At 32.2% G+C, this 17,208-nt stretch overlaps 1 protein-coding gene across 1 annotated transcript in view; it reads left to right on the plus strand.

The window, feature by feature from the left end:
* Window positions 1-17,208, plus strand: part of LOC127710082 (uncharacterized) — a 467,780-nt gene that overhangs the window by 339,339 nt on the left and 111,233 nt on the right. The window contains exons 53-58 of the mRNA XM_052215826.1: window positions 2,955-3,042; window positions 7,107-7,200; window positions 7,849-8,010; window positions 9,055-9,216; window positions 12,982-13,152; window positions 16,765-16,926. Coding sequence (XP_052071786.1) covers window positions 2,955-3,042; window positions 7,107-7,200; window positions 7,849-8,010; window positions 9,055-9,216; window positions 12,982-13,152; window positions 16,765-16,926 — 839 coding nt within the window. The remainder of the gene's footprint in view (window positions 1-2,954; window positions 3,043-7,106; window positions 7,201-7,848; window positions 8,011-9,054; window positions 9,217-12,981; window positions 13,153-16,764; window positions 16,927-17,208) is intronic.

Genomic DNA, 17,208 nt, shown 5'->3' on the forward strand with positions numbered 1-17,208 from the left:
GTTTTTGTAAAGTTTCTCAATAGTTTGGTCCTCTCTTGAAAAATAGGTCAACTTTATTTAGTTCTCAGAATAATTGTAAGGTGTACATGTCTGTCTGGCAGGTTTTTTAATTACTTTACTCATGGATTTTTCTAGCATTCCACAGAGTCTGGTATTCAGACTCATTCCCAATGGCAAAAACCCGACATTGTTCCCAATTTATGGAGCAAACGATCTCAAAATTCATTTTCATCTTTATTATTCATGACAGAGATGTTCATTTTGTTCAATGGATGGCTTTATGGTGAAAATCACCAACATGTAATGTGTAAATCCGAGTAAAAACGTATCTGACTGACAAAAACAACATTGACAATTAAACAATGGCTGTTAATAATTAAACCAGAAATGTAGACAATTACAAATACTGGATCAAATTCTGGGAGCAGATAAGGCTAATTCTGGGTTTGCTGATCAAATACAATAAATTAATGTTGATTTTAGATGTTTTTATAATGTAAACATATAACTACAGATCCAAAAGGTAATTTCTTCTCAATTTTGATGGGCCAGTAAAAATCTGGAAGTGCAAGTGAATTTAAAAAAGTGTTAGCCTGCTTTGCCAGTTAAAATACATCTTATTTCTATCCCTGAAGTATTTATTATATTTATTATATTAACCATGTGAATTGTTACTGTCTTTGATGCTAAAAAGGCGGTAAATTTTTATCACATGTGTGCTATAAGAAAGATATTTTGATTCTGTGTGCCTTGTTGTTCAGTTTAAAAACAAAAAGAGCAGAAAATAAAATTATAGATGGTAATCATGTAGTTTCTTCCTTCATTTTCAGAAAAAAAAACATAATTTTTAATGAACTAAACACACTAAAACTCACATCTGGTATATTTGTTGTATTTTTCCCAATTTTATTGAAAATAGCGTAAAAAATTTACAGTACTGGCCAGGGTCCTTTTTCCCAAAATACCCAGAAAAAAACCCTGTTACTCATTGCCATGGGTCATTGATAATTTTTGTTTATGTGATGCTTGTAGTAATTTTTTTATCTTAAAGACTTTCAATATAAAATCAATCATGGTTAGTAAAGCAGACGAGTCCTTTCAGCATGACAGTCACCGTACACTGTTGTATTAAAGACGATCTTGAGAAATTTGTTTAGATGAATTTCAATTTACCTTTCCTTTTGGAACTTATATCTGTCCCATAGTACACTGTCTACTTTTGTCATTATTAAAAACTGCAGAAATGCTTTTGTAAGCTGACTGAGCAGTATGAGTTTTGCTAAATATTAAAAGCTGTATGGTGACCTATAGTTATTAATTTCTTTGTCATTTGGTCTCTTGTGCAGAGTTTTCTAATTGGCAATCAAACCACATCTTCTTATTTTTATATTTTGTAAAATCACTTTATTTATATTTATGAAATCATCCTACAATAATTCTGGTATTGCTACTTTTAACATCAATAATAGGGACACATATAGAAAGCTGTCTTTTCTTGGACAAGATTTTATGAATAAAATGTAATAAAATCTTAGACAATTGTAAATTGTAAAACAAACAATTAATTAGTTGCCTTTGTCCATATAAATAAGAAGATGTGGTACGAGTGCCAATGAGACAACTCTCCATCCAAGTCACAATGTATAAAAAGTAAACAATTATAGGTCAAAGTACGGCCTTCAACAAGGAGCCTTGACTCACACTAAACAGCAAGCTTTAAAAGAATTAAGGGCCTTAAAATGACCAGTGTAAAGCAATTCAATAAGAAAAACCAACGGTCTAATCTATATAAAAAAAGAGAAACACATATGAACCACACCAACAAACAAAAACCACTGAACAACAGGCTCCTGACTAATTAGGACAGGTCCATAAAAATGCAGAGGGTTTAAATGTTTTAACAGAAGCCAACCTTCACCCTAACCTGAGACATGCTTGTAATTGAAGTTTTAATGATCTCTTTAACCTAGAACAACCAAGTGAGGATTTAACATTTTTGATGAGTCTATGTTTTGTTTCATTATTATTCAAACAGAGATCCACTAATTTGCATATCTGAAACCTTTTTTTTTAGCGCACCTGGCCTGACAAATTTTACCATTATTTTTCATTTTTGCCTATTATCTTGAAAACTATGACAGATAGAGAGAGACACTTTAAAGTGTGAAAATGATTGACAAGTCATACAAAGAAGTGACTTGATCGAAATTGTCAGTCGCTTCCTTACAAGAGTTATTGCCCTTTGATAAAGATTTTAACCAATTTTTTGCGATTTTGCCTTATATCTTAAAAATTATAATAGAAAAATAGAAACTTAGATAAGCAAAAATGATCAGCAAGACATTATCTACAAGTAAGACGATTTAGACTCCTTTTTGGAGTTAGTAAGGTTTAAAACCATTTTTTTTGTGTTTTGCCTTATTGCCTTATATGATAAAAATTATAATAGATAAGTAGACACTTAAATCACAAAAACCATAAGCAAGGCAAGATCTACTAACAAGTCAAATTTAGCTGATAAAGTTAGTGTACTGTCACTATTTATAGGAGTGATTGCCCTTAAATGAGGAATTTTTTACCCTCTTTTGTGTTTTGAGCAAAAACTAAAGAAGATAGAGAGAAACCAAACAGACCAAATTATAATAATGCAAGATGAACAAAATTGATTTTTGTCATGAATTCTATTGTCGTCTACTATGTTGGAGAGTGTCCTTTGTTAAATATGCACATAGACCAAGGTGAGCCACACAGGCTCTTTAGAACCTCTAGTTTATTTTTCAAACAGATATCCATGAAATGTCTTTTTCTCCATCCACGAAAATTGAAACCGATAAAAATAAATAATACAGTATATTATGCAATGTTATCAACAAGCAAATATATAATGAAAGAATTACTTAACCAAAGTTTCAAAATGTATGATACAAGTTAAAATGCTGAATTTTTCTTCGCAGTCAAACAATAATTAGAAATGGCCTAACATACAAAGTAAAAGATGCTATATTGATTTTCATACTGCAGGAAGATGGACTCAATTTTAAGGTAAGTTGTATTTCAATTTTTTAATAGCAGTGAAGTAAGTGACATTTGAATTTTACGAGTCTAAAGATTTGTCCGCTATACTGATAAAATATATGAGAAGATCATCAGCCGTATCATGCTAACAACTGGTTTTAGAATAAATGTGTTTATGTCCCATGTAAAGACCCTATGAGTAAATCAGTATTAATTTCAAAAACTGCCATCTTTAATGACCTGACAACAGTATCGTAACAATATCCCTTCTGAATAAGTCTTTTTAGCTCACCTGACCTGAAAGGTCAAGTGAGCTTTTCTCATCACTTTGCGGCCGTCTGTCGTCCATAAACTTTTACAAAAATCTTCTCCTCTGAAACTACGGGGCCAAATTTGACCAAACTTGGCCACAATCATCATTGGGGTATCTAGTTTAAAAAATGTGTCCGGTGACCCGGCCAACCAACCAAGATGGCCGCCATGGCTAAAAATAGAACATAGGGGTAAAATGTAGATTTTGGCTTATATCTCTGAAACCAAAGCATTTAGAGCAAATCTGACATCAGGTAAAATTGTTTATTAGGTCAAGATCTATCTGCCCTGAAATTTTCAGATGAATCGAACAACCTGTTGTTGGGTTGCTGCCCCCGAATTGGTAATTTTAAGGAAATTTTGCCGTTTTTGGTTATCATCTTGAATATTATTATAGATAGAGATAAACTGTAAACAGCAATAATGTTCAGCAAAGTAAGATCTACAAATAAGTCAACTTGACCAAAATGGTCAGTTGACCCCTTAAGGAGTTATTGCCCTTTATAGTCAATTTTTAACCATTTTTCGTAAATTTTTGTAATCTTTTTACAAAAATCTTCTCCTCTGAAACTACTACGACAAATTTAACCAAACTTGTCCACAATCATCATTAGGGTATCTTGTTTAAAAAAATGTGTCCGATGACCCCGCCCTCGAACCAAGATGGCCGACATGGCTAAAAAATAGTACATAGGGTAAAATGCAGTTTTTGGCTCATATCTCTGAAACCAAAGCATTTAGAGCAAATCTGATGGTATAAAATTGTTCATTAGGTCAAGATCTATCTGCCCTGAAAATTTCTTACCAATCAGGCAACTCGCTGTTGGGTTGCTGCCCCTGAATTGGTAATTTTAAGGAAATTTTGCCGTTTTTGGTTATTATCTTGAATATTATTATAGATAGAGATAAACTGTAAACAGCAATAATGTTCAGCAAAGTAAGATCTACAAATAAGTCAACTTGACCAAAATTGTCAGTTGACCCCTTAAGGAGTTATTGCCCTTTATAGTCAATTTTTAACCATTTTTCGTAAATTTTTGTAATTTTTTACAAAAATCTTCTCCTCTGAAACTACTAAGACAAATTTAACCAAACTTGTCCACAATCATCATTAGGGTATCTAGTTTAAAAAATGTGTCCGATGACCCCGCCCGCGAACTAAGATGGCCGACATGGCTAAAAAATAGTACATAGGGTAAAATGCAGTTTTTGGCTCATATCTCTGAAACCAAAGCATTTAGAGCAAATCTGACATGGGGGTAAAATTGTTCATTAGGTCAAGATCTATCTGCCCTGAAATTTTCAGACCAATCAGGCAACACATTGTTGGGTTGCTGCCCCTGAATTGGTAATTTTAAGAAAATTTTGCAGCTTTTGGTTATTATCTTGAATATTATTATAGATAGAGATAAACTGTAAACAGCAATAATGTACAGCAAAGTTAGATCTACAAATAAGGCAACATGACCAAAATTGTCAATTGACCCCTTAAGGAGTTAGTGCCCTTTATAGTCAATTTTTTACAATTTTCATAAATTTTGTAAATTTTTGTAAATTTTTACAAAGTATTTTCCACTGTATCTACCGGGCCAAGTTTATTATAGATAGAGATAATAGTAAGGAGCAAGAATGTTCAGTAAAGTAAGATCTACAAACACATCACCATCACCAAAACACATCACCATCACCAAAACACAATTTTGTCATGAATCCATCTGTGTCCTTTGTTTAATATGCACATAGACCAAGGTGAGCGACACAGGCTCTTTAGAGCCTCTAGTTTAAGGTTTGGTTAGCTTTTGACGTGAATGACAACATTTTTATGCTTTGTATAGGATATTACCATAAAAGATGGGACGTGAAATACCTGAACGAATAAGATGTCTGCACGCTGATTTATCTTTATGAATGATGTCCTTGTACCGATGATAAAATTAATAAATGTCTTGACAAGTTTGATATCAAATCCCTGGTGTAATAATTATTCAGTAATGCAGAGATTTCTTTTGTTAAAATCCATTATGTTGCGAATCAAACAAGTTGACAAAATATAAACACCATAAGATGGTTCCAAGTGAACATCACCATCTAAGAATGATAATTAACAATAGGAAGTGAGAAATCATCTCTTTTATGGTAAGTTTTTTTTACAATTAAGCTTTATGTAAGAGATATAGATATCAAGATCCAGGAAATAACAGTTTTCGTTGTCAATATTAGCTTTAAGTCAGTTCAGCAGGATAAATCTTTTATAGTGTAGATACTGAAGTAGTCATTATTGAGAGCCAAAATATCATCCAAATATCTAAAAGTGTTATTAAATTTTTGTATATAATGTTAATGTTTCGATGGATCTTCGCTTATTCAAGTCATAAATTGTGACTTGTAACATCACAGAAACAGGTCCACAATAAGTGGTGCACAGTTAGGAATACTGATTACTTGATGATATAAGGAATCTCTGTAGGGAATAAAAATGTTGTCTAGTAAAAATTCAAGTGCAGTTTTCGTATCAAAACAGGTTCAATTGACATAGTTGTTTTGTTTGTTGTTACTAGATTTAATTAGATGTGTGAATTTTTATATGCCTGTTTACAGGACGTATTATGGTATACCATTGTCTGTCTGTTTGTCTGTCTGTCTGTGTGTCCGTCCGTCATCAACATGTTGAACAAAAACTGAAAAACCTTTAAACTAATTTGCATGAAACTTTTGTGAATTGTTTATATCTATTGAGGTGAGTTCCCTTTAGATTTTCATAAATTTTAGATTTGACATTTCCGAGTTGTGGGGTGTTATTCATTAAAAAAAAGGGAGATTTTCCAATTTTCAGACAATAACTCAAACATGCTTTATGCAGTTTTCATGAAATTTTGGTGACTGCATGGTTTATATCTATTAAAATAACCTCCCGTTAGTTTTTTTTTATAAATATCTGATAGACATTGAGGAGTTATGGAACATTATTCTTTGAATAAATGACGGGCATATCATGCTCTCATGGCGCAGCTTTTTATTTCTTGATGAGATGATGAGGTATAGGGTAAAAAAATCAAAACATTGAATAGATCCTAAATCACCAATATGAGCATGCAATATATCAAGAACTTCCGAAGAATTTTTGACACTACAAAAGTAATTAATTCTACTATTTTCAAAGGCCTTATACAATTGATTACCAGGGTTTTTATTGTACCAAGTGTCTAGTAAGTAGAATAGACAGTTTAGTAGTGGAACAATGGCTTGAAGAAGAAATAAATTATATTTGTAAGGTGTTTTGTGCAGTAATATGAATATCAACTATGGTCATTACTGAATTAAAAAAAGAATCTAAAGGATTTTTTGTCAACTTTTTTTCGTGTTATCCATTTCATACATTAAGTACAAAGTGAGTCGTGGATGCTGTTAAGACACACATTCCAATTAATAATTGGTGGGGAATGATAGTTAGTTCCTTAACTAAGGAATGATTTCAACTATTGGTCCCAGACAATATTAAGGTCTCCTGTTATAACATAGGAACTGGGGCCATAATCAGAAATTGAGCCTACAACTGGTCTCTTTCAAAATTCTTTTCAAGAGCCTCACTTTTTTAACAAGTTACTTACATGAAGGTGCATGATATATTTGCTACTGGACATTAAACATAAAATAAATAATTCTATAACATGCAGGATGTTGGCTCTCTTCTTGTTGCATTTGATTCCATATTCTAATTGAATATAATTTGCATCTGCATGTTGCATATGTGGCTCTAAATTAAACGTATTTTGTTTCAGAGTGTTGGAGGTGCAGAGCTTGAAGAGGATTCAGTTACTGTAGATGAAAATCCTTCCTGTCCTTCTGGCTACACTGTTGTTGGTGATACTTGTGGTAAGTCTTAACAGTGGGAAAAACTAACTGGTTCTGGTTAATTGTCCCTTAAAGAACAATGATATGTATAGACATTTATAGCAATTTTTTCATCTTAGAAATAAAGATGAATTGAAGTTTTATACTTAACTGTTAGGATTGTAAGTATGCTTTATTTTATCACCTTGCACTTTGATGACTTTACTGCAGTTTGTTAAAATATCTGATAAAATGAACAGTTTTGATAAAACAAATTGCAATTTGGTAAGAATTTTGAATGAACTGCAATAGGTGGCACTAAGTAGCACTTGCAATCAAGTCACACTGATAAGCGTTACCATTATTATAGGACAGATACAACTTTTATGTATCATCCTATTTTATTTTAAAAATCTTGATAGCTACTTAATATCAAATCCATATCTTTATGATATTTGTATAGTAAATGAACTTAATAACCCAATTACTAAGGTCAATATTCTTTCGTATTTCAGAAATTAATATTTTCAATTGATATGAATACAAATATGGCTGTTTAAATTGAGTTTTCCATTGCCTGTTGATTTAACTGGTCTGAAAAGGAGCATAAACTATACTTTAAGAGCAGTTTGTAGATTCTGATAAATGTTGTTTCTTTTAGTGTGAATCATGTTCTTTTTTTTTTTAAAGTTATGTGTGGAAAAGGAACATATAGAAATGACACAACAATGTCGTGTGAATTCTGTCCGATTGGATCATATCAACCTGATGTGGGACAATCATCTTGTACTCCATGTCAAGCTACTAAGACTACACTTACCTATGGATCATATTCATCCTTTGATTGTATAGGTAAGTTTCTTTGATTATATTTATGATTTGTATTTGTTGGAACTTTAGAAACATAAAGAAAAGCAGTTATCCTTGCCATGATTTTTCTCCTGTTCAGTAGTAATTAAAAGGTCATACTTTTTCATAAATTATTTTAAAGCCAAATCTTATTACATTTTTACATCGCGATGACCTTGAGGTCATCCCGATGTATTGCTATCGCCTAGATTTCCATTATGTAAATTAGTTTTGGGTTTGTAACCGATCTATAAACATGATGAATATGCGCACATAAACGAGTGCAAAATAACATTCCTTGTCATTTGATATAAATACATCTCTTCAATGAATACTGATAAAAATATTTTTGTTTACAACATAAATTAATAATGTGAAAATGTTTTGTAGTTAGATATATATATATAAGTAAAAAATCATTGATAATATCAATGCACACGTACCGAAAAATTGTGTTAAAGCATGCGGAAGAATATCTCAAAGAACGTTTTGCGACAGGACCGGTAACTCTGTAATTGTTTTTGCGGGAAAATATGAATGCCTACTCGTATCCAATCTTAGAAAAATCGAATTTTTACAGAAAAGTGTCCACCATGCACTTGCATTGCACTATTATTAGAACAGTAAAATAGAATGATATACAAACGGATGCAAATCATATATATATGTAACTGTTATTTTAATATAGTATATAACAACAAATCAGTGTATACTGATTTGTATCACTACAATATAATAGTTATTACGGTGAAGTTGAATTTCCTGTCATTTATTCATCATACTCGCACGCACTTGTCTAGAAAAAAATATATCTCTGTACATTAACCTCAGTTTCAGGTAAAGAGATATGTTGTTTTTTTTCTGAGACAAGTGCTTTTGACCATCCTCAAGAACTTGTGGTCATCCGATGTTCAGTACTTCAGTACTTTGATTTACAATTTTCATCAAATGACAAATATGTAAGATCACTCTGATCTACCAGGAATTAAATATTAAATAAGCATGAGAGTATACATTGTTTTATTTTGATTTATTATATTTCTTCAGATGACTGTCCACCTGGTCAGTATTATGATGCGGGTACTTCTAATTGTGCACAATGTGAACGACATCACTATCAGCACATGAGTGGACAGGAATTTTGCTATCCATGCCCTCTAGGGAAGAAAACTAGTGAGAAAGGATCCAATTCCTCTGAAAGCTGCTATCGTATGTATAGTTTATAGTTAAAGCCAGTTCACTACATATTTTCTACTATGTGAAAGTCTTTCAGATTACACCCCTAAGTAAGACAGTGCATTACATTTGCACATAAAAATCATTACATTTGAGCACAGTTTTTGATTACCATTGCACACATTCATTTTACAGGTAAACACAGGTAAATTTAGGAAAAAACATCATTGGTTTATTTAACTGTTTACAATTACCCCTTCTGTTAGTCTAAGTGCCATTCTCACTTACATGAAGATGGAAGTGGGGTTTTGAGCAGGATAAGTCTGTTTTATTATGCATAACCACCAAGGCCTGGAAATGCAAATCAAAAGAGTAAAAGTACCGATTTTAAATGTTTTTGGTACATGCTAAATATTTGAAGCCCACTGCTTTAAGAACATGAATTCGGTCATTCAACTTCTCACTTCTTATATTTCGGAATTGCTCCATCAGACACTATTTTCTCTTTCTCACTTTTAGGTAAAACTGGTAGTATGAATTTTAAAATAGTTTCAATAAAGACAAAAATATGTAGATGAGCTGAATAAAATGTCCCATTGTAGTGAGCATGGAATGATTCAGGTCCATACATGTATGTGTGTAGATACTCAATATGAAAAATGTTTAATTTAGAATTATAAATGTGTTCAAAATTATTAATTATGGACATATATTATGAATTATCTTTATATTTACCTGTGTTACCTGTAAAATGAATGCACGCAATCAAAAGCTGCACACAAACATCATTTATGCCATGAATCTAGTATGAATTGACAGTTTGAAAAAAGGACCCTAAATTACAAGTCATTTCAAAATTACCGAAATTGTGTGAAAAAATTGTGGATCCTTGGGATGAAGTATACTGGTTTGCCTTACCTCTGTCAGCAACGCATTCCTGTCTCACTTTCTCAACTATTACAAATCAGTGCAGCTTGATATTTGGTGCAAAGCTTTATATTGGTAAGCTATACACAATTCTTTTCAAAAATTTGTTTAAAGGTTTCCAGTCATCAAAGGCTTGGAGTAGTTATATTTTTAGAAAAAATCTTAAATAAGGGACCTATTTGGGGGAAGGGTGTGTGTAAAAATATCTCGTATTAATTATTTCACAGAACAAGCATTTTTCATTTAGATTATCTTCACATTTGGAGAATAAGTGAAAATCTGAAATTGGGATTTTTTACTGGGGAGAGGACCTAAATAGGTTGTGAACCTTCCATAATGAAGTTGTTTAAAAACTTTTTTCCATATATTCAGATGTTCAGTATGCACCAGTCTGAAATGATTTAGAACATTCTGCGCAAAGCTCCATTTGAGTCTCTGATCCATATTTTGTATTAATATCTTCCACAGTGCATGGGACATAAAAATAGCAGGTGTGCATCTTTGCGTCATTGGTCTGCTCTCACAGATACAATTCTTTTCAGATTTTTACTTAATTTATGGTATGAATTAGTAATGTCTCAGACAAGTTCCAAAATCATTGCCAATCAACAATCTTAAAGGAATAATGTCCCTTTGAAATGTAAATGTTATGCGAAATTGCATAGTACAGTACTTGCAACCTTAAGCTTTACTGTTTGACGTGAACTTGACTGATCTGTGATCAATACAATGAAGCTTATTTGACGTATCTGACGAACTCTAATTGACAGTTACCGTGACAACCATCAGCGATTGATCAGTCATAAAATTATATGCACAGATCGGTCAGATATATGTATAAGTAAAATTCTTACGTGAAACGAACACTGCAGTATTTACATGCGATAAAAGTGAACCTAGACAAAGACTGTGGACCTTTAACTGATTATGATAATTTGTATTCAACTTGGTCGCAATGACATATGAATAAAAAAATATATATTACTTTTAACATATTATGTGATTATTTCAGTATTGGTTCTTTTATTTTTTATTTTTCTGCTAAATGAATTACTGCACTGTAATAATTAACATGCTCAGAATGTTTCTAGATCACTTCTGAGACAACTATAACACATATGTTATAGTCTCTGATCACTTAAAAGCGAAAAAATGATATCATTTTAAATAAGTACTCTTTTTAGCAATCATATATTTTAATGCCACTAGATGAGGTAGTTTTCATTAAAGATAAATAATATAACTGTACTTTTGAACTTTAATTGTTTGAATTAAGAGTGTAATTTCTACTTCAATTTAATGGAAATCACATAGTTATTGATTTTTAATACTTTTGGAACATCAGTATGGGGTGTTTTTCATAAAATATAATGAAAATAAGAGAAATGGAACTAAAATTTTGTTTGCATATGTGTTTTAATAAAATGACAATTTTTCTTATTTTTATGAAAATTAATGCACTGTTGAGAGCAATCAGTATTTTTTTAAATGACTCTGGATGAATTGTTTTTTGATTAAATGTGAATAATATAGGAAATGGTAAAATAAAGATTCTTAAACTTTTGTTTATGCTTACAAAAAGTGCCTTTATTTCTTTATTTTGACAGAAGTAATGAACGGTCATTTGGTATTGTTACTTTTAATTTTTGATCATTGACTTATTAATGACTGCTGAATGATTGCTAAAATAGTAACGCCTAAGTTTGCAAGTACTATAAGTGCTCTCAATATAAAAATAAGAAGATTTGGTATGACTGCCAATGAAACAGCTCTCCACAAGAGACCAAATGACACAGAAATTAACAGCTATAGGTCACTGTACGGCCTTCAACAATGAGCAAAGCCCATACTGCATAGTCAGCTGTAAACAGTCCCCAAAATGACAAATGTAAAACAATTCAACGAGAAAACTAACGATTTAATTTATGTACAAATAAATGAACGATAAACAAATATGTTAAACAGCAACAAATGACAACCACTGAATTACAAGCTCCTGACTTTGGACAAGCACATACAGAATGCCTACATTTCTTGTCAGATTTTTATGAAATTTATACCAAAGGTGTATATAAGCTAGCTGGGTCTTGGGGGTGTTTGCTAGTGAAGTTTTGCCTTTTGAAAAAAATAATCATATGGAGAAACCATTGTAGATAATCTCACGCCTGCATTTCTGGTTGGATATTTATGAAAAAGTTCAAAAGAACAAAAAATATATTAACCAAGAAATTATTTGAATCTGGAATAATTTTGAATTCTGGAAAATTGATAAGCAATGTATGATAAAAACTAACCCAACTTTAGTGGGTTAGCCATGCACTCATAGCTAAGGTTCAAGTAACTTTCATTGTTATTTCAGTATGACATAGCTAGCCCTCCTTAGCCATGTATGCATGACTAAACCTCTATAATTGGGTTAGTTTTCATCATGCATTTCATATCAATATTCCAGAATTCAAAATTTTTCCAGATTCCAATTTATATATTTCCCTGTGACAGATGAAATAAATGCTTTAGTAGGGGACATTGGAGAGCTGTTCGTGTTTGAATTTTTTTAGACAGTTCTACCTTTTTCACAATAAATATTAACAACAATTTGTCTGATTTCTAGTTTAATAGACCAGTGTTGTACTGAGGTCATTGTTAAAATTGGGCAAAGATCCAAGCTAGCTATACAGACTCTCCTCTAGTTTATTGAACATACGAATAAAAAGTGAAAAAGGTCAGATTGATTAAATGCAAAAAATATATGTGAACAAAAGAGGAATGAACAGAAGAACCAAATCATACTGTTTCTAAAAACATTAAAAAACATTTCTTCAGTATAAATCAGCAAAGAATTAGAGGTGACATAATTCTTTTCTTTCTCAGAGGATTGTGAGGCTGGAACTGAACTACAACCAGATGGATCCTGTAAAGTATGTGAAAGAGGCTACTACAGGACACAGGAAGATGATGAGTGCAAAAGTTGTCAGGATGTAAACCAAGGAATGATGACAACAGAAGGAAAGAAATCGGCCTCAGTATCTGACTGCAGAATAAGTAAGTTTATAAAGTGAACCTTTTATATTGAAGTTTTTCATTATGCCCCTGCATCAAAATTTGGATATGTTTACCCCTTTCTGTCCTTCAATCAATCAGTCCCACAAAGGGTACATGGTTTCATGGGTTATCCAGCTAGCTCTTCCTTCAGTTTTCAAGCTTGAACTTTATTATTTTGCAGATTGTTAGTACATATACTGAAGGATGATCATATCATCATTTGATTTTCTTTAAATTTTGCACAAATAAGATGCTGAACTGTCATATTTTTGTTAAAATTATGCAGGGTTGGTACATATTTTTCTACCTAACTTCTCCTACAGTTTTCTAAGTATAACCTTTATATTATGTTGTTATATTATGCAGGCTGCTAGTTCATATGTACTAAGAGTGTGTACATTGTCAGGATTTAGATTTCCATTAATTTTACACAAATGACAAGATGTTGTACTTTGCCATTTTTTGTGATATTATGCAAAGTGGGTTCATGGTTTGTCCAGCTAACTCCTACAGTTTTCTATCTAGAAACTTCATATTATGCAGGCTGTTAGTACATATGCCCCAGTAACAACAAAATGGAACTATTTTGAATAGATAGATTATTAAGACACAATACGTTTTGGAATGCTGTACATAAGTTATGCAGGGGCCCTGACGTGTTAAGATTATTATCCAATCAGCAAGGGGGTTTCCCAGTCACTTCTGCATGTGCTTCTCGTTTACTAATTGTTTTGCAAGATCATACTAATTAACCAATGAGATTGCTCATTAATTTTGAATTAAGCAATCAGCACGTATTTAGCAGGGCTTTTGTTTTAGACGCGCACACTTAATTATTCTTAAAGCAGTAACAGGTATAAAACCACTAATTCATAGCCCCATTGCATTCTATGTTAAATTCTGCAATTTCAAGCATAAATGGCTACTTTTTCTTAAGTTCAAATAAAGTGGCAGTTATTTCATGTCAAAACTGTACCTTATGCTGACTTGTGCTGAAAAAATCAACATACCTTTAATTGCATATTAGAGCGTACTGGTTCCCGGAAGTTTGATAGTACAAAAACAGGAACTTTTGATCTGATCAACAGGCCAAATGAGCCCTCCTATTAAAATGTCATATACTTCTTTATTATTCAAATAAAACTTTCAACAAGGGTTCTACAGTGATCCCAGTCCCCAACCTTTCATTTGATACTAAAACTACCCAAATATTCCCACTATTGACAAAGATACAGCTATGCGTAGGAACTATTTTGTTTAAAATATGTACTACTTTCTTGTATGTTCTTTCCGACCGGGCCTGAATTAGTGGTTCTATACCTAACAACAAAATCCATAGGTTTACCTTTGTCATTCATTACACATGGTGTAAAATGCATTTTTTTATAACTTTTCATCTGATAAAAAAAATCATTATATACATGATATACTTAATAGAAAATACAAGTAAATTTTATGTGTAATATAATCAATGGCAATTGTTCTGTATCTGAGCCATCTATGATGTCAGTGTATCAGTCATGGTTACAGATTATATTAAACCCCTAATCTGTGTTACATTATGTCACACAAAAGATATTTATGTAAAGTATATAATAAAGTGTATATGATATGACTATTTCCATATTACACACCATATCAACCTTCAACTATAAATATAATTTCTCGAGCAGACCTCTTGTGATTATATTGGTATGTCAAGTTAAAATGGGTGTGCTATGGAAATGGTCATATAATATGTTCTATTTATCACAATCATTTCAAGTTGTACTTCAACATCACTATTTGCTAGATCTATACTGTTTGAAGAAACTCATAATGTTCATGTGTGTGGTAGGTATCATATTTGTCTAGTTTTTCTTGGATATGAAATCAAACAGAAAAATAGTCGTTATGATATTTACATCAGGGTTTAACCAATCTTCAGAGGTCAGATTGATGGTAAATTAGATGTTGATACGATTCCATTGATTTGTTTGGTTCTTATTGAACTTTATAGTATGTAATAAATTAAATTTGAGAGTTTGAGTCAATTTTGTGGACAAGATTTGACAACTTATGCCATTTTAAGACCAGAAGATCAAAAATAAATACTGAGATGACAAAATAGCTGACATTTATCACTTTATAACTAGCTAGGGAACTATCTTTTATTATGTCACCCCTATGGAAATAGGGTTGATATTGTTATTGGTACGATTTTACATTCCACTTTTTTTTGTCCAGCTTAGTTCTCGGAGATGACTTGACACACATTGATAAAACTGCACCATAATGACAATCCCCATGGTTTGGAATTTTCAAGATGGCCGCCATTACCATGGAAACGACAAAAATATAAAAAACTGAAAAGTGGTCCAAATGCAATGAAATGATAATATACTTGAGCATCACATGATGCCACTGGGTGGTGATCAAAGGCATGAAAGTTCTGGCATGTATAATAGATGTGCCATTTGACTTTGGTATATTCAAATTGATTACTGCTACTGTGACTGTCTAGTATGGGGTGACATCCTCCCCTATTGCTTGCAATGATAATTGTCCTTATGATATTTTTTGACAATTTGGTCTATGGTACACAAATTGTCAAAAAATATCATTAGGACAATTATCATAAGAGCTACAGTTCCACAGCTAGTTTATAACTAACGGACAACACTTTTAAAAGATACTACAGCTGACCAGAATCTTAATTTACAAAAGGCAGTAGAGGATCTAGGAGGGGGCGGGGGTTGATAATCAATGCTTTTGAATGGGGACATATGGTTGGATTCCCCCCCCCCTTTTATCCTGGGTTGGAACCCCCTTTTATAAATGGCTGGATCTGCCCTTGAAAGGCATGTAAAATACATTGTTATCACCTTTTTACATTGTCTTGATCTGTTGATAGACAAAAGATAGAGAAAAATGCATAATAAATAGAAACATTTTATGGTAGAAGGAAGACATATTACTTTGGATTTATTATTTATAATGATTAAAGTTTAGCTTTTAAAACAGTTATAGTTGCATAAGATTGATAGAGAAAATTATTTCTCTAATTCTTCGTCAATTTATCTCTTTCTGCACCCATTGTATAAAAAAAAATAAACGTGTGGTTCGTTTGATCTCAGTTCTTCATTAAAATGCTACACAAGTGTAGCATTATTTTCCTGAGGTTTTAAGACAACCGCAGCATACCTCCGGGTATGCATCCTGATTACTGTCTACCAGCCTGTATCGTTAGAAGGTGTTGGTTCACTCAATGCAATCAGTTCTTCATTGGTTAAAATCAGATTATGACGTCAAATTTTCTTGTTTTCCTCTGAATTTCTTATTGTGACGGCATGAAAAAAAGCGACCATGCCTGATGACGTTACATAGAAAGAACACATCTGTTTGCAAATCAGTCGCAAAGAAGGAATAAGTTTGCCTGCGTATTGTTTGAAAATCATTAGAGAAACAGATTCCACCACCAAATCTCGTGTAATACGATATTTATCCACTATCGACAGTTAAATTTTAAATATATAAACTTGAAAATTTAACTGTCTCGAGTGGATAAATATCATATCACACTCAATGCAGTGGTAGAATCTATATATACACGTATTGTTATATGTTCTTTAGGAATATGTTATGCTGGAAACTTTCGTAATGCAACCACAAATGAGTGTGAGATGTGCCCTGTTGGATGGTATCAGTCAAAAGATTTACAGGATGAATGTGAGGCATGCCCAAGTTCATACACGACAGATGCAGAAGGAAAAACACACAGAGATAATTGCACATGTAAGTAGAAAGTACAAAGATGTCAACAATTTAACATTTCCTTTGAGTCAGTTTATAATTTACAGGCTTATAACAAATATGATTGAATTCCTAGTCCCAGTGTGTTGAAAACAACATAACTTACATGTATTTGACAAATTAGTTATAGCTAAATCAAGCCTATATAAAACTTAAGTATGGCCCAGTGTTGACGGTATCATTGTTGAAAGTTGGTCTATTATGAGGATATGGGAATTAGATCCAACAGCTCTTGCGAGGTACCTGGTGTTGCAGTCAAGTATC

The sequence above is a fragment of the Mytilus californianus genome, unplaced genomic scaffold (assembly GCF_021869535.1).
Source record: "Mytilus californianus isolate M0D057914Y unplaced genomic scaffold, xbMytCali1.0.p SCAF_7, whole genome shotgun sequence".
Classification (NCBI taxonomy): domain Eukaryota; kingdom Metazoa; phylum Mollusca; class Bivalvia; order Mytilida; family Mytilidae; genus Mytilus; species Mytilus californianus.